The 17,447-nt window shown below is 46.2% G+C and overlaps 1 protein-coding gene and 1 long non-coding RNA gene across 5 annotated transcripts; both read left to right on the top strand.

Moving 5' to 3' along the window:
* Positions 1–808: 808 nt before the first annotated feature.
* LOC111927729 (uncharacterized) lies at positions 809–11,297 on the top strand. Of its 4 annotated transcripts, none has more exons than XM_086888392.1 (12): positions 809–1,496; positions 1,714–1,865; positions 2,339–2,480; positions 3,224–3,294; positions 4,138–4,232; positions 4,666–4,830; positions 5,231–5,300; positions 5,795–5,898; positions 6,318–6,372; positions 8,974–9,118; positions 10,633–10,687; positions 11,004–11,297. In XM_086888392.1, the coding sequence occupies exons 2-10, from the start codon at positions 1,857–1,859 to the stop codon at positions 9,001–9,003; spliced, it is 741 nt and encodes a 246-aa protein (XP_086744518.1). In that variant the 5' UTR covers positions 809–1,496; positions 1,714–1,856; the 3' UTR covers positions 9,004–9,118; positions 10,633–10,687; positions 11,004–11,297. The 4 variants fall into 4 exon arrangements, with proteins under 4 accessions (XP_086744518.1, XP_086744516.1, XP_086744517.1 ...); XM_086888390.1 differs by having other exon boundaries at positions 829–1,496; positions 6,318–7,074; XM_086888391.1 differs by having other exon boundaries at positions 829–1,496; positions 3,218–3,294.
* A 4,079-nt stretch (positions 11,298–15,376) lies between these two features.
* On the top strand, positions 15,377–16,814 carry LOC111927731 (uncharacterized). The gene is made up of 4 exons (XR_015286695.1): positions 15,377–15,563; positions 15,652–15,760; positions 15,874–15,948; positions 16,078–16,814. It is a non-coding gene; the product is annotated as an uncharacterized LOC111927731 (long non-coding RNA).
* Positions 16,815–17,447: the final 633 nt, after the last annotated feature.

Raw genomic sequence — 17,447 nt, 5'->3', positions numbered from 1 at the left:
TGTGAATGTGATGACCAGAGCAAGACTTTGCATCATCTCCCAGAAACAGGACTCAAAATACTGGGAAAGTCATCCCCACCCACTCTTAAACACTCAACATGTTGCCAAATATCTAAAAGCAAAAATTGTAATAACTGAAAAATTGTAAGAAATTATCTTTGTCATGTAAAGCATGAGATGAAAATATCCTTATTCAGCACTGGATCAATTGCCACTGTTCTCCCCACACCAGAGGGCACCCAAGCAAAGGGACCAGGGGCTGAGGAGCATTCCTGCATCTGGCAGGGCTGAGAGGGGTTCCCTGGTGCTCTCAGGAGCCCCAGCCCATCCCTCTGAACCCAGGTCCTGTGGCAGAGTGGCTAGAAGGAAAACTGATTATTAATTCTGCTTTTTTTGCTTTGTCACCTTGGATAGCAGAACAGGGCCTCAGGAGGGAGGTGCTGTCCCTGGGAGCAGAGCAAAGCTCCTCAGGCCTGTTGGGAAATGCTGTCAAAGGAATAGCTGAACACCTGAAAATGTCTAGTCTTCCAAAACTTGAAATAAGGATCTGAATGGTTAGATCCTTTCAACAATTTAAAAAAAAAAAAAACCAACAAACTCCATCAAACTTTGATTCTGTTTTAATTGCTATTTAGTTGGGTTCAAGTTAGAGCAGTCCCATAAGAGTTAAAGCAGCAAGAGACCAATAAAGCTGGAGGAGGAGGGTTAAGGAAGGGTTTAAATTTCTCTTTTCTCTGGGCAGGTGTGTTTTGGTGTGGGTTCTTTGGGCACAGGAAGGCTCCAGTGGTGCTCAGGTGCCTGAGGCTGAAGGCGGCGGGAGGCGCAGCTGTGCCCGTGAGGCCGCGCGTGCGGAGCTGTGTCCAGCTGGGCCCAGCAGGAGCGGGATGTGCCTGTGGAGCAGGGCTGGAGGCGGCCCTGGGGATGTGTGGAGGCCTGGGGCAGCTGTGCTGTGCAGCCAGGCTGGGAGAGCCGGGGCTGTGCAGCCGGGAGAGGAGCAGGGGCCGGGGAGGCCTGACTGTGGCCTTCCAGTGCCCAGAGGGGGCAGAGAGCCATGGGGGAAGTGTTTTAGACGTGGAAGGGGAAGGTTGAGAGCAGATGTTTGCAAGAGCCAGGAGGGTGGTGAGTCAGTGGAACAGGCTGTGCAGAGAAGCTGTGGATGCCCTGTCCCTGGAAGGTTCCAGGCCAGGCAGGACGGGGCCCTGAGCACCCTGATGGAGCGGGTGGCAGCAGAACCAGGCCATGGCTGCGGTGCCTCCATGGCCTTCTGGAAGTTCATGGGTGAGCAAAGCGCAGCCCCGTTAGCTGGGCATGGAATGTTGGCACCGGTTGCCAGGGGCACTCCTGCTCCAAAGGTTCTGTTCACACTGAGTCTGTTGAGCCAGTTGACGGATTCTCTGCTGTGCAGCAGACACAGAGCATCCGTCTTCTCCATCCCGGGTGGGAAGAGAGAGCCGTCTGCTGACATTTGTGAGCCAAACTCTGGAGTGGCTGTACAGGTGAGTGCAGACAACGCTTGACAATTCTGATTGTCATGCTGAGGGGCTGGTCTGGGCTGCAGCGTGGGCTGCAGGTGGGCTCAAGTGCCAGAGTCACGGACTTCCCCTCTAGCTTTGAACAAGACCTGAAGACTTGGGAATGGGAGTCTTGGGGCATGGGGGTATTCAAGAAAATTTGCATTCCAAATAGATAATCTCCCCTGTACTTTTCTGATAGGTTTGGAACAACAATTTTGTGTCACTCCAAAAAATCTGCAGTGGGCTGCCCAAAGGAGCAAAAGGGATTGATCAAATCCCTGACATTCCTTTTCTGGTGTTTGTCCCACCTACTTTGCCGGTGCTATTAGATCAGAAAACACCATGAGCTCAGTAAGTACGTTGCTACTCAGTGCTGTTCTGAATCTTGAAACATTTTATGGGGTACTTCTAGGAAGTATTTCAAGAGTTTGTAGCAAATGAACAGGAATGGAAACCTTTGAAAATTTCAAGTAATTTTATGTTCTGGGATATTGAAGGTTTTGGATCTCTGTGGGTATTAGCAGTAATACAGAAATGCTTACATTGTGGGTAGTAGCCTGCTAGAATTGGGAACTGGTCTCCTAATTTTCAAGCCATTGGGACAGGCTCTTTTTTGGTGAGGCAGCTTGCTGGAGATCAGGGGTGATGTCTTTTTTCTGAGGAGATGCACTTAGGTGGGAATGGCCCATAGCACCCTTGAATGCATATTGCAGCCTTTGCAGGAGTGTTTTTGTATCCTTGTGTGCTGTCATTGGTGTGGCAAAAAGCAAGTGGCATGTTAATATGAGTGCCACAGAAAATGCTAAGGCTTTGTTCTCTCTCAGCGTCAGCGAAAGCGCCCGGGAGAGGGGTGTGATTCCTGTCCACCTCGGAAACAGAGCAGGCTGCTGCCCTCCAAAGCAGATGGAACTTGGCAGACAGAGCCAACAGACTGTGAGGAAAGTTGTTCACCTGCTCTAGAGCCTGGTAAGAACAGATCCTGCTTCTGGAGGGTGGAGCTCATTTGAACGTGCGCTTTTGCCAGTTCCTAGGCCCTGTCCTGGTGAGGAAGGGAACCTTCGGGGTGGAGGAAGCACCTGGTATGGCATCCCTAAACAACAAGCCCACTGGCCGCTGTTTTGGTTTGTTACTGAACTCTATACATTGGCCTCTAGTGGGAGATGAGCTGTGTAGCAAAGGCCCCAGGTGCTGCTCAAACACCTGGATGTGTGCTCTGAGGAGCTGGCAGTGACTGCAGCTGCCACAGTGTCGGTGGCAGGCTGAGTTAGGGATCTGCCAAGCTGGAGAAAGATGAAGAAAAGTTAGTCATTAGCTGTGGCCCATTCTTCAGGGGAGCATGGACAGCATGGTACTGTAAAATTATCATCCCCTCTAGTTTTGGTTTTTTTTCCTCCTGTGTGCTAAACATTCCCCTGTGTGAGAGGAATGATCTGTTGGGGTAAACCTGCCGTAAGCTGTTGTCATCCAAGAGAACTTGTGAGCAGCTCAGCTACTCTTCCTCTTGCTTTGCCCCTTCAGAGGACAGGGCTGGCAATGCTCCCTGTGGATTATTGAGGGCAAAGCTTGAGTGAAATGTTGAACACATTCCTGAAAAAAAGAGACCTTAGGCACAGTGAATCCAAGCACAGTCTGTTCCACAGTGGCAGCCCATTTCATTCCTCTGCAATCTCTGACCTCAGTTCCAACCTTCTCTTTTTCAACAGGTGAAGAAGTCTTAGATCTCACAGGCCATTCTCCGGAGCCTGAAGTCATCACCATCAATGACGAAGAATCTCCTGTGGTAAGTAGTGACTGGCACACTCCTCTCCATGTTGCATCCACATGAATTTTCTTGCCCTCTGGAATCTTACTAAGTCCCCTGGCCTCCAAGGTTGAAAGACGGCTCTGATTTACCCCATTAGACACAGTTCCTAGTCAACCCCAAACACACTCTCAAACACATCTGCATGCCTGAGAATCAGTTGCAGAGAGTGGATGAACAAGCTAAAATAGGTTGTTGCTTCAGTGATTCAAAAGAGAGCACATGAAGTCTTTGATTTGAAGAAGTGTTTTAGCTGCAGCATCAGTTTAAGGTCCCCCTGTCACTGAGGTGTAAAAAGCAAGTGCAGCTGACAGGAGCACACTCTAATTCTGTTTCTTATTCCTCTAAGTCTTTAAAAGGGGCTCATTTGGGATTTTTTCTTTTTCCCCTACTATTTTGAAAGAATATGCTTTGATGCAGCCCTGAGAGCAGTGTGTCTGCTGAAATTTGGCATGCCTCTGCTGCTGTGCAAAGCAGACACATGCAGCAAACATTGCATGGGAGTTATATCCTGACAGGGTGGTTCCTGAACCTATGCAAAGGAAAGGCCTCAAATTTCACAACAGCCTTTGCATGACCCAGCTCCACTTACACCAAACACAAGAGCAGGTTTGGGTAGAGGGGTTTTTTTCTCTTCAGTAGCTGTTCCTCTAAAAAGTAGTGCTCAGGCTATCACAGGTGAACTTGCCAGTTTGTGGGAGAAAGAGGGAAAGAAACAGCTCTGTCCCAAATCCAATTAGGGAACTGAAATGGGGGAGCAGGAAGTGTAAAGTTCCACTGGTTCCTAAGTGTGTCCATTTCTACCCTGTTCCACCCCTGCAGCAGAGCCAGCAGCAGCCACACCTTTCCAGGGCCTCAGACAATTCAGCTGAGCCACTGGCAAGGAATGATGAAGAGGAAGCAAGAGAAGATGATGGGTATGTGAGAGAGAAAGTGTCTATTAAAACTCTGATTTCATATATGTGGCAGAAAGAGGTTTTTGCCAAGCTGTAGCGTTCTGCAGAATGCTGTGCAGACCCTATTCAGACCTGGAATATAGTGGTCTGCCTGGAGGAGAACTAAAACAAACTCAGCAAAATCCAGCAGAAACCTTCCTTCTCTGTTTGTGAAGCCTTAGCTTCCTAGAAGCGGTCCATCTAAATTTGAATGTCAGAGAATGGCACACATAAATGCTTGCAGTATATAAAAATTCTTGCAATGGTTGTGTTTCCGGGTGAGAATGTTTCATATTCAGAATAGGGGATGTTTTAAGTACCAGCATTTTATTTGTTGGTAACCCTTGGTGCCCAGGGAAATGATTGGCTCCATGTTGAAATGGCTGCATGTTCTTTCTGGATCTGTTCTCTCTAGTGCACAGCCTGCAGATCCCGCTTGTCCTCTGAGTAGGGAGGATGAAGACTCAGAGGAGCGGGACAGGGAGCAGAGTCAGCTGTATCCCCTGGATTCCAGCGAGACAGAGGATTCAGCTGAGCTTTGGCCCAGTGACAATGAAGAGGAGCCAAGAGACAATGATGAGTATGTAACAGATGATGTGTCTCCCCAAGGTGTCATTGCTGATATAGGGTAGACACGGGTTCTTGCCAAACTGTTGGATTCTGCTTGATTCTGTGAGAAGGAATCTGATTTGAACCATAGTGTCCTGTCTGGAAGGGGACTAATGAAAAAAAACCCCTATAAGCCAGCAAAATCCAGGAGAAACCTTTCTTCTCCATTCAGGAAGTCATTATTGAATGTTTCTTTACATTATGGATTGTGATACACTGAAATGCTTGCAGTCCGTTAAAGCTCTTGCACTGACTGTATTTCTGGGATGGGATGCTGCTTAATTAGAATAAGGGGTTATTTCAATTTCTTCAATTTTATGTCTTGGTAGCCCTCTGTGCACTGTGAAATTAACAACTGCATGTTCTTTCAGTTCTATTAACTCTGACGAGTGGCCAGATCGTTTTGAGAGTCCTCCGACATGGCGGGATGACATTACAGATGTGAGGATCATGTTCTTATCACATGTTCTTGTCCTTTCTGCTTTGTGGGAGGGGAGGAGCCAGAGGGGACTGCACAACTCAGTTGTCTTAGGTGGGATGCCACAGGCAGCTGGCTGGAAGCACAGCCCTTACTGGGAAGCTCCAAGTTGTTCATTCCTGCAAGTCCCTCCTTGGCGGTATCCATAGAGGGAGAAGCCCTTGCCAGGATCACTGGCAGATCCATGTGTTCCTTATAGTTCTAGCACTGACTGTCAGACTGCATATACTCCAAGTCCTGTTTGCCTGGTGCCACTAGAGCAGCAAATATTTTGCCCCAAATTCCTGTGGCTGTGGTTTCCGTTTCTCAGCAGCTGCTCATCCAACACCAAGTGTTCAGCGCTAATGAGGGAAAGAAAATCTTCTAGCCCAAATCCAGTTAGGGAACTGAAATGGGGAAACAGGATGGGGTGGCTTTGAGCTGTTCATAATCTGTCTCCTTTTTTACCCCATTGCAGGACTGGGAGGGGAGCCAGCAGTACCCATTGGATTCTGGATCAGCAGAGAATTCAAACCAAGTACTGGCGAGCAACCTCCAACAGGAACCAAGAGATATTGAATTGTATGTGAGAGATAAAGGGTCTCTCCAAAGTGTAATTTCTGATGTAATTTCTGCGTAGACACAGGATTTTGCCAATCTTTTGGGTTCTACTTGATTCAGTTTGGAGAATTCTGACTTGAATCACAGTGGCCTGTCTGGAAGAGAAGTAATGGGAAAAACCCCTAAAACCAGCAAAATCCAGGAGAAATATTTCCTCTCTGACAGGAAGTCATTATTGTAAAATTTCTTACCTTATGGATTGTGATACACGGAAATGCTTGCAGAACATAAAAGCTCGTGCACTTGACTGTGTTTCTTGGCTGGGATGTTGCTAAATTAGAATAAGGGGTTACTTCAATTTCTGCAATTATATATTTTGGTAAGCCTGTGTGCTGTGTGAAATTGATGGCTGCATGTTCTTCTGATTCTGCTCCCTCTAGTGAACCGCCAGGAGGTCTCGTTAGTCCTCCAAATTGGGAGGATGACAATGCAGAGGTGAGGACCCACATGTTGTTGTCATTTCTGATGTGTGGGAGGGGAAGGAAAAAGAGGGGCACTGCACAACTCAGTTGTTTTAGATGGGTGCTACGGGCAGCTGGCTGGAAGCACAGCCCTTCCTGGGAAGCTCCAAGTTGCCCATTCCTGCAAGTCCCTCCTTGGTGGTGTCCATAGAGGGAGAAGCCCTTGCCAGGATGGCACTGGCAGATCCATGTGCTCCTTGTAATTCTATCATTGACTGATAGAGTTCTTTATTGCCAATGCCTGTTGTGGTTTCCTTTCTTCAGCAGCTCCTTCATCTAACATGAAGTGTTTAGAGTTCAAATAGCAGAATTTTCCAGTTTTGGGGAGAACAAGGGAAAGAAACAGCTCCAGGCCAAATTGAATTAGGGCACAGGAAGAGGGGAGGAGGGAGGAGGGTTTTCAGGTGGTTCTTAAGCTGCCTCTCTTTGTACCCTGTTGCATCAATGTGAGCAGAATCAGCAGCAGCCACTTGGTTGTTTCCAGGGCAGCAGCTGTTTGTGCTCCTGCTTTGAATGTTCTTAAGCAAACTTGGAGGGTGATAGCCTAGCCTTCCTCACTCCTCTGCTAGAACTGCTTTCTGAGCTGAGGTTTGCATGCAGCACAGGGGGCTCACCAAATCTAACTGTATTTTCTTTTCTTTCCCTTCTCATGTGCATCACTGGAAGTTTCCTGAAGGTGAGTTGATGATTTACAGTTGGTAATGGACTTTTATCTAGAATGTAATCATTTTTTTTCTTTTCCAAGCACCTCAAGCAGCAGGGGTTGAAAGTGCTTTTAGTAAAAGGCAGAGGACAGGCTGAAGCTGCTAGCCAGTGTCTTAGAGAATGGATCCAATGTGTGTGTGGTGGCCTCTATCAGACACAGTGGAAAATCGCTTCCATAACAGTTGAGGCTGAATACTTAAGCAGAAGGAACTTGAATTTGGTGATACTTGCTACAGTTTTAATCGATTAGTGATTGATTAGTATCACATGGAGAATGGAATTGCAGAAGTCATTGATGCCTGCTTTTTCTGAGAGTTAAACAGCATTTCTTGACCCTCTGGCTGTTACAGACCAGGCCATTTAAAATTGATCTCTCTTGAACTTGGTCAAGATGTTGCCCACAAAAACTGGATTTTGTTACTGGGGTGCAACAGGTCAATAGTTCTACACTTGGGAGAGACACTGATTGTTTATTTCAGTATTGCACCAGTCTGGGTACTCAGTGCTATTTCACCTCACAGACACACTCACTATCAAAACTTCCATTATTTACAAATTTGAACAAACAAAGAAATTGGTATTGATTGGTTACAAGTGACACGGTCATCTTCCTAATGAGTTTTCTCCCTTCTTTTGGTTACCAATTGTCTCACTTCTCCCTAGAATTAGTCCAATCCGTCCATTGCTCAGGTCTCTCTCTTCTTTTGGGCTGGTCACAATCTCCCCCTGCAGGAATTACTTTTTACCAGTCAAAGGTGATTTCAGGAGCGTTGGGTTTCTTAGTTGCTTCCTAATCTTGGGACTTGTGTTGGATGTCCTTTTGGCCCCTCAGTTCTGCATTCTTTGTGTCCACTCTCAGTGGGCATCCTTCTCCTGAAGCTTTGTTAATCTTTCCCTGGGTCTGAGCTCCTTGAAGCCTGCCATGGCGTGAAGCTTAACAAGGCAATTCTACCAACAAGGGATTTGTTTTTCTAACCCATGGGCATCACTTAGAGCTTATTTGTTAGTTGCTGTCTATTTCATGGATTAAATCTCCCTTCCGCTTGATTTGGCTTGAAAATATACAAGGGTGAAATAGATCAATACGAAGAGCATCCTTCCTTAAGAGATCTTTTACATGTTCTACATTTTGCATCCCACAGAAGTCCATTTTCAAATTACCTTAAGTCAGGAGGGACATGATGACAATTTTTAAGGGGACACTGCTCCAAGTAATTTTGTAGTTTCCAGGGACTGTCCTTGAGAATTACCTTTTTAGCTGTGTGTAGAGTGAACAAAGCAAAGGTTTTGTGTTGGTCCGTAGCAGAGTAGTTGTCGTACTGTATTAAGAGCACCAAGAAGTATGATATGACTCTCTTAGTTGCTTTGTCCAAGAGAGCAAGATTTATTATTCCAGATCTTCTTTTACAGATGTGTTTGAGAAGGTCTGAGAGGTAAAGCTCTCATTGGTCATGAAACTTACACATCACTATCACTGGTTAATTGGAACAGCACCCCTTGACTGTTTCTGGTGAGGAAACAACAAGGATTCTAAACAACACCTGCAAAGATTGCTGTCCTTTCCCAAGGACTTGTTTGGATTTTTCATTATGTTTTCTCAGGCCAGAGGGAGAAGCTTGTGTGACTTAGTTTCACACAGACTGGGTGTTCCTGCTTGCTTTTTGCATTTAGCATCCACAAGTAGTCACAATGTCTGGAAAGGTTCAGCCTTACTCTTTGGGAAAGTAGTTTGTTTCAGATTGTTTTTAACCCAGATGAACAGAGTCCATTTAAAATAGGAACCATTACTGACTATTTCTAGAACTCATTTGAAGGGTAGCTCCAGGGAGAGAGGGAATAACAGATCTAACGTCTGAAAATTCAATTACAGTGCATGGACAAGAAGGGAGAAGCGTGGTAGTGAACAGTCAGGAGCAGGTGGATGGCTCTGGTGACGGATCAGGAGGGAATGATGCACCTGTGGCTGTTGCAGCCCCTGCAGAACAGGCATCAGCGGAGGATACTGAACGTTCAGCGTACGTATGGCTCATGCCCTACCAAACATGGAATTTTGTGCTTTATTTTCTTGTCTCTGTAGGACTAAGTTATCTGGTTTATCTTTGAAGCCTTCCCTACTCTACTTATTTCCATACTTCTCCTGTGTTACATGATGATCAAATGATGCCAGTTGCATTTAGGGAGAAAAAGACAGCCCAGGGCAGACACCACAGAACCTTAGAGATGAGAGTGGGGCTATGGCAAGGAAGGGCATTGGTCACAGGCCATAGCTCAGGATTGCATTTGCTTTTTCTGACAAGTTCTAGTAGCCACGTTAGATATGGAAATACTTCCCTTGATACCAATGAGGCTTGGCATCATGGGGCCAGCAGGCAGCAGCTGGGCAAGTTCCAGCAGAACTTGCCTGCTGGAATGCTGCCAGCTGGTTCCCTTTCTCCTGGAGCTGGAGCCCTTCTTCCCAAGGTAGACTTGCACACAGGCAGCTGTGGAGGTCCTGCTTTTATGGCCAGTGCTGGATGTCACAAGCCCTGATTTCTTTGCTTCTGGCATGGAGATCTTGCAGTTCAAGCTGGGTGCCTGCACAGTAAAATCCCCGTTCTGCAGAGAAACAGCAAAGTCCTGCTGTGGGAGTGCTCCAGCAGAATTAGAAAGATGCAATGCATTAGGCCGATTAAATTAAACCAGGTGTCTGTGGCACTAGGGTGGACAAAGAACATGAGAATGAAATGGAAGGTTTTCTAAAGTGTTTTTTTGGGGTGAAAGGGAAAGGCACAGGTTTTAATAAATCTGGTGTTCTTTGAGCCTTTGGGAAAGGCAATGTAGGAGAGAAATTGAGTATGGACCTTTTAGGTGTCAGGTCTTAAATATGCCACCTCAAGGGCTTTCACTATTCTTAACCATAATGCTTTTAGCCAATGAAATTGTACATGTTTAAGTTTTGGTTGTTCCGTCTGTAGGTGAACAAATCCCACCACTTGGGATTCATACAGCAAAGGAATACTTTGTTCCTTCAGTTCTCTGTTCCAGAATGGAACTGCTCTGAAAGAACTCAGTGCTGCAGCATTCAGCATTGACCAAAGGCTCCTTCTTGGGTCTGGATTTTGCCAGAGCCATGCTACTCTGTAGCATTAGAACTGGCTCCTGGAATGAATATTCCGGGCTGAATAGTTCCCAGAGGACAGCTGGATGCTGTAATTCCCAAGCTGTTCCTGATGAGCCGCTGGAAGTCCAAGTTTCCAAACACCAACTGGCCAGTGCTAAAGACTGCTCTCACTTCAAATGCCAGAGCAGGGTGACTGACTGCACCTTTCTCTTAGTGAAAACCAGGATGCTCTTTTGCTCAAGGCAGGGAGACCCCAAATCCTCATTAAATGCAGGAAAGAGAGACTTAAAGACAGCAGGCTTCTTCAAAGGATATGTGCCAGGGCTAGTCAGTGTAGTGTCATGATTAGGTGAGATTTTATGTATGAAGAACCATTGAAGTGTGATGATATTAACAGCTGCATGTTCTTTCTGCTTCTGTTCCCTCTAGTGCAGAGCCAGGAATTGTTATTAAGTGTCCAATTTGCATGGACTTTTACTCGGAGGTAAGGCTCCACCTCTTGTCATCCTTTGTGCTTTGTGGGAGGAGGAAAAAGCCAAAAGGGGAGTTGCACAAGTCAGTCGGCTGATGTGGGCAGCTGGCTGGAAGCACAGCCCTTGCTGGGAAGCTCCACAAGTCCCTTCTTGGTGGTGAATGTAGAGGGAGAAGCCCTTGCCAGGACGGCACTGGCAGATCCTTTGGTCCCTCATTGTTCTAATTGATTGCAGATGCTCTCAGGTCTCATTTGCCTGGTGCCAACAGAGCAGCAAACTCGAATTCTTTCCTCCCAATACATGTTGCTGTTATTTTCTTTCTTCCAGATTGTGCAGAGTGGACGAGAGCTCGTGTCAACTTTATGTGGCCACTTGTTCTGCAGCACATGCCTCCCTAGAGCCCTGGAGACTGCTCAGATGTGCCCAATCTGCAGAGCAGAACTCAATCCAGGGCTATACCATCCAATTTATTTTTGAGTGCCTCTGCTTCTCTGGACAGACTCAGGAGGATCTTGGAGACTAGGCGGTGTACAGTCTTGTTTCTTTACATAGATAGTTTTTCCTGTACATAGTTTCATTTTTTCTGAGTTCAGTTTTAAATAAAGTTTTGATTGATTTAAATCTAGTCTGTCTGCTCTTCTGTGTTGGACTGTGCTGATAGACAGAGATGTTGTTTAACAGGTGGAAATAAGACTCTTGGTTTGAGCAGTCAGAAGCTCGTTCTTTTCATCACACAGTGACATGACATCAGTCACTGATTTGGGGGAAATGTGCTTTGTAGTTCTTGTGGCCAGTGTGTGTTGTACAGGGAAAAGAACCAGGCACTGCTTGGGATGCAAGGCCTTGTACTTCTCAGGTCACAATCTGGTGGATGTTTAGGCGAAAATATCATGATTTCAGTGCTCTGGAGATTGAAAGAACAGCTGATTGTGTACAGATGCAAAGAAAACAGTTTTCTTTGAGAATAACTTGTAGGTATCCAAACAGCTTTTTTATGGTCCAAGCTGCTCCATAATGTTGTGGTTAAAGCATTCTATTGATGACTGCCAGCTTCTCTGAAGCCCTTTACTCTTCTAAAAAGCCTTTAAGCTTAAGGGCAGCCACAGGAATATAGATGTGTAGACTGCTGTGCTCAACACCTAGCCTACAAAACAGAAGACAGAAGTAGTAGTCAGGTAAAGAAAGCAACTGCCATGAACATCATCATCATCATCATCATCACCACCATCTACCTTTCCCACTGCAAAAGCAAGTTCTCTCCAGAGGGGATGATTGTGCTGATGTGGGCTGGCAGTAAGTGGCCCCATCCATCACAGGGATGTGACCAGTGAGTGCCCATGGTAGGTACCTGTCCATTTGGGAGAAAGCATTGTGCTGAGGGCACAAGTCTTTAATCACCTGCAGGGCTAAGCAAGACCTACACTTCCCAAGCTCTAATTTCTGTGCTGGTGAACATCTCCATCTGCCAGCTGGCCATGGTACTTCACAGCTCAAGGGCTGCTGAAATATCCTTCCCTGCATGGGAGCCCTGCACAAGGGCTCATCATACATTTCTCCTTCTTCTGTTTCATCAGTGGAGTTTTCACTTCCTGGCGATGGAAACTCCAAGGAAAAATAAATCATCATGGACTTCACTACCTTCACCACTACATGTGGTGCACCCAGTGTTCATCTAAGGGCATTTGCAATCAGAACACCAAATTTCTTGCTGCTTGAGGAGAAAGGAAAAAAAAGGAAGGTGATTTTGTTACACTGATATTTCTAGTCCCTCTGAATTAAAAGACAAAAGTTTGCTGCAAGTTGTCCAAGACAAAAAGCACTGCTTCCTTTTGTAAAGCAACATTTAACAGGTATCATTAGAAGAGGTATTCTTTAGTTCTCTATTGCAGTATTTCATAGGTTGCATATTTGGGAAGCTGTGCTTTTACTTCTTCCAACAGATCCAAACCACTGCTTTGATTTGTTTGCTTGTTTTACATCTGCTCCAGAAGTTTTCAGTATTTCTCTAGCAATCTGCTATGGTGTGCTGGAAATTGCAAGTCAGCTTAGCTAAAACAAGACCAGTTTTGATTAATACGGGAGAAGAAAGCAAATGGCACAGGAGTGGTTGATGGGCCATTGATGCTCTGAGATGGCAAGAGGCAGTTTTGGAGGTTGATGTAACAAGTTTGCCTGCTAAATATTTCTGGCAAGGCACCTGCTGTCACATAGCTTCAGGTAAGCCACAAAACCATGGAGGGATGAACAATTAAAAATTTGAATTAAATTTAAATTAAAAAAATAAAACTGGATCGGTTAACATTATCCCATTATTAGTCTCTAAAAAGATGACTGGCCCTTGCAACTTTCCTTGGTTTCTATTTCACTCACAGGACTTCAGGCCTGAAAAGTGTTTTCCTGGACATTAAACCTGCAGAACAAAACAGGAGTTGGATGGCTGCTGTCCCTGTCCCCACCACAGGCATATGCCATGCCTTGGCAATGTGAAGCACTTTTGCTCTTGTTTTTCCCCTTGGTAACATGGGAATAATGTCACTCATTTTCTCTTAGAAAACACAGACTCTAAGTATTCATGTGCTCTGTTGGAAAGAGTTCTCTGAAAGCTGTGAGATTATTTGATCCATAATAGTTAGGGTTTCTTTTTCCCTGAACATGATCTCGAGTACCTGAAATTCTTTCTCCAGTACTTGTGGTCATTAACTTTTCCTTATTTTGCTCTACTAGGTATGTTATTTATACACTACACTAATTCCTGCTGCTTCCAACACACAGGAGCAAAATAACTAATTTAATATGTCAGACACAGCCATGGAAAATAAAAACCGTATGTGTCTAATGACTGAAGCTCAGCTAAAGTTAGTGCATTGTCTTTGCACTGCCAACTGAATCCTAATGGTTCTGTTCCTTAAACTGTCGCAATAAACCAGCACGTTAGGTGTCCTCATTTAATGAGGAGGGAAATAAAAAAAGTCTGGAATATTTTTAAACCAAACATTTCTGGATCTAGAAGTCACCTCCATTCTGTAGTCCATGGCAAGGCTCAGAAAACTGCAGTTTTTTCAGACAAACTTTTTTCCGAGTGCAAGAAGACGAAGCTCATTCTCTCCTCTTCAGACCCACACCTCTGCCTAGCAGTCCCTCTGAGACAGCTGTAATATTATCAGATCACCTGGTGCAGTTCAGGAAAATAGAGCAATGACATGTTTTAGTTTTCTTCTTCCAGAGCATGCACAGGTACATAAATTCACACCTGCTTGCCCCAGGGATGCAGGAACCCCACTGACATTTTCAGTGTCAAGATTCCTCCTCATACTTTGGATTTAATTTAACACCTGTATGGAGGTAGAAAACTGAGTGTGTGCACCACCACAGCTGACCCGGCCTGACTGTGTTGAAAAGGGCAATTTTAACAAAGTCACGTGGAGAGAGGCAAGGATGTATTTTCCAGACTAGAGATAGCACAGGTGCAAATTCCTTCAAGGAGTACATGGTACACACCCTGCTAAGGGGACAATCCCCAAACAGCTCATTCCATCATTGATCTGTAGACACAGAAAAATTGTTTCTTTAGAGCTTTGAAATCCCAGAAAGCAGAGATGCAGCATATTGGCCTCCTTCATTTATCAAAAACCACCCCTTACCTTTGCTCCCAAGATACTGCATGACTCAGCAGGCTGGCCCCTCCCCACCTGGCCAGCTCCCATTTGTGCTTCTCATTCAAACATTTCTCCACTCAAGGATGAGAATTTCATCACCTTCGCTGTGTCGTGGTCCTGTGCATGCTACTGCTTCAGGCCAGCAAAGTTTCAAAGAACTGCTAAAATGCTGTTTAAAAGAAGCCTAAAAATCATGAGCTGTGAAGAACTGTTTGAAGGAGGAAGCATCACTCCAGATTGCAACTTGTACAGGTTTCGAGGCTGGGCACTGGGAACAGGGAGTCGGGCACCAGCCTTGAACACTGAGCTTAAAATGGTGTTTTGAACTATATGTTTTTAGGTACAGAGCTCGATGCTGGCTGCCTGGAGGGGGCCAGGTGCCCATCACAAAGGGCTCCTCTCAGCATGCAGACACCTTCATGGCTGTGTGAGAACAGCAGGCACAGCCTGGAGAGAGAAGGATGTTTTCTCCCTTGTAACACTGTGTTTTTTTAGAGAAGGCAAAAGCAGACTGCCTGAGGGAGCAGATGAAAACAGCACATCTCAAAAGGGAAGGAGCATGGCTACAGGACAATAACAATTTCCTCCCCTCAGTGAGACCCATCATCATCCCATGCCAAGGACCAGGAACTGAAATGTACTTAACTACTGCACAGATTCCCAGCAAACCCCTCCTTCCAGTGCTCAGCCTTCTGGTTCCTAAGCTGGCAGCCAAGCTTGGCCAACTGAAGGTGACCCAAATATATCCAGGTTTCTGGAGGATGGAAGATGCCCCAAAGCTTCCATCCTTTGCCAAGAGAAGTATTTAGGAGCGTGCAAAGCAGCCCCCACAATAAGAAACCTACCTGAGAAAGAGGGAGGGCGATACATGAGGCAAAATTTCCCTGGTAGTGGCACCTGAAAGGAATTACTGGGGTGATGGGGAACACAAGTGCCTCAGGGCCCGCTTCCCTGTGGTCTCCCAGCACCTCAGCTGTGCACTGTCTGGCACAGGTGCATGACAGCTTGCCATGGCTCCTAAATCATCTGGCTTGGGCAACATGAAAGCACAGTCTGATTCACATCCTGGCTCCATTTATCTCCATCTCCCAGAGGTGCAGGCCAGGCTTTTCATGAAGAGCATTTAGCAGAGCTTGAACTGTAGTGCAGTAGGATTAAGTATTTTCTGTTCCTCTCTGCAAAGAATGCTCACAGATTTGTGGATGTGAGGGAGGGACCAAGGGAGAGTGTGGTAAGCAAGCCCAACATTGGGCAGATGAGGGGTTTGCACCCAGAAGGTGCTTCTCTCCCATCCTGCCTCTTGATCCCCCTTCCATCAGCAGGGGCTCTGACTGCAAGGGGGGAGCATTTAGAAATTTCCATAGCTCAACTTTGAATCTGACCTGCAAGTCCAATGCAAAGCCCTGATGGTGAGCAGAGCAGCTGCAGGTACCTGCAATCACTTCCTCTCTGCCCTTTCCATCAGGTGTGTGCTTCAGTGAGGTCAGCTGCTAAAAATGTCAGGGGAAAAAAGTCTCCCTCCAATTACTTTTTTTTCCTAGGAGCAGCTCTTTGTTGAGCTTCCTAGTACTGAGTCTTTGGAGTGTGCACATGGATTTGTGAAGATGGGACTGGAAGTGAGTGTGATCAGACTGACTGGCATGGGACACCTGTGGCCACAGCCTGACCTGCAGCACACAGCACTTACCTTACGCTGAAGGTTAAAGGTCTGATGTGGTTTTCTCCTTTATATGGTTCTTTCTTAGGTTGATGTGAGCAGCAAAGTTCATCTCTGCCTCTGAACTCCCCCAAGCTATATGGATTTCGTTTGGTATGCTCTTCTTCACCCTTCCTTACTTTGCCAGCTAAATTCAGACAAGGTATGAGCTGTCAAAAGAATAACTTACAAGTACAGGAGCTAGAAAAGTCTTGAAGTGTAAAGCTGGCAGGCCCCAAAGACCTGCAGGGACTATCCAATCCATCTGGTGCTCCAGGGTGCAGAGCAAACAGGCTTTTGACTAGTTCATAACCACAGCATATGCAAAAGGCTCAATTATTGCTTCTTAAAAAGCCCAAATTATCTCCTGGAGTTGGAGACTGACAGCCACACAGTCTCCACAGCGTTATGCACGACTGAATTTTTGCTGGCTTATTCTCTGCTGTTCTGTACTGCCTGTAATTGCATTGCATTTTAACTGTTTAGCATCGTCAGAACTTCAGCCCCAGGGGCAGCGGAGGTGGTGAGAGCTCAATACATCAAATTACTACCCAAAGAGCAAGCAGACAAAAAGCAGAGCAGGGAGGGAGGGAAACAGACAAATGAGCCACATTCATTAGAAAAACAGCAGCCCTGACCAGGGAAGCGTCCTACTGATGTAATGAGAAAGGTGAAAGTTGTTAATAATAATAAAGAACACAGTAACACAGTGGCTTTTCTATCAGAAATCACCAAATCTGGAGAAAATAAATGCTCTGTGGAAAACAGAGATGAAAACTGACAAAATGCTCCTTGCCCACATAGCACTTTCTTTCTTCCCAGTTGTATTTAGTGGGGTTTTTTGTGGTATTGAGTTCTGTAGCTGCAGTGTTTATTGCTGCTCCCTTGAGTGCTGTGATGTGGCCCCAAAAGCTGGCATTGCTGCTACAGAAGCCCTGCCATGCGAGGCACTGAGGCACCGTCCCACAGGCAGGTTTGTGTTCTACCCTTGGCCAGGCAGCGGTCCTGACTGCTGCTCCTCTCTTTGGAATTTTGCCACCTGTGAGGGTCCTGATGTGTAACAGAGCTCTTGATGGGTCAGCCCTGCTGAGGCACCCCAGAAGCTCTGACCTCAGTTAAATGACTCTGCAGCTTAGCACCCTGAAATTACAGGACACTGCTCCAGGGAACAGGCCCAGCACAACGCAGAGGCCACAGTGATATAGCCCAGGAATGAAGGGTTACCCACGGATGCCTGAAGAACAGCCCCAGAGCTGCCCACCATGGCACAGGGTCCACAGGACCCAGCAGGACCTGCTGGGTGTCCCCTGTAGGCCACCAGCAGCCTGCTTGTGGGTCTTCATCCTGCCTACCTGCAAAGCCATGGGAGGAGAAGATCACAGAATAATTTGGGTTGGAAGTGACCTTTAAGGTCTAGTC

This window comes from Cyanistes caeruleus, chromosome 5 (genome assembly GCF_971803275.1).
Source record: "Cyanistes caeruleus chromosome 5, bCyaCae1.hap1.1, whole genome shotgun sequence".
NCBI classification, from domain to species: domain Eukaryota; kingdom Metazoa; phylum Chordata; class Aves; order Passeriformes; family Paridae; genus Cyanistes; species Cyanistes caeruleus.
Note: the sequence above shows the minus strand (reverse complement) of the source record. Positions and strands in the feature narration are given on the sequence as shown.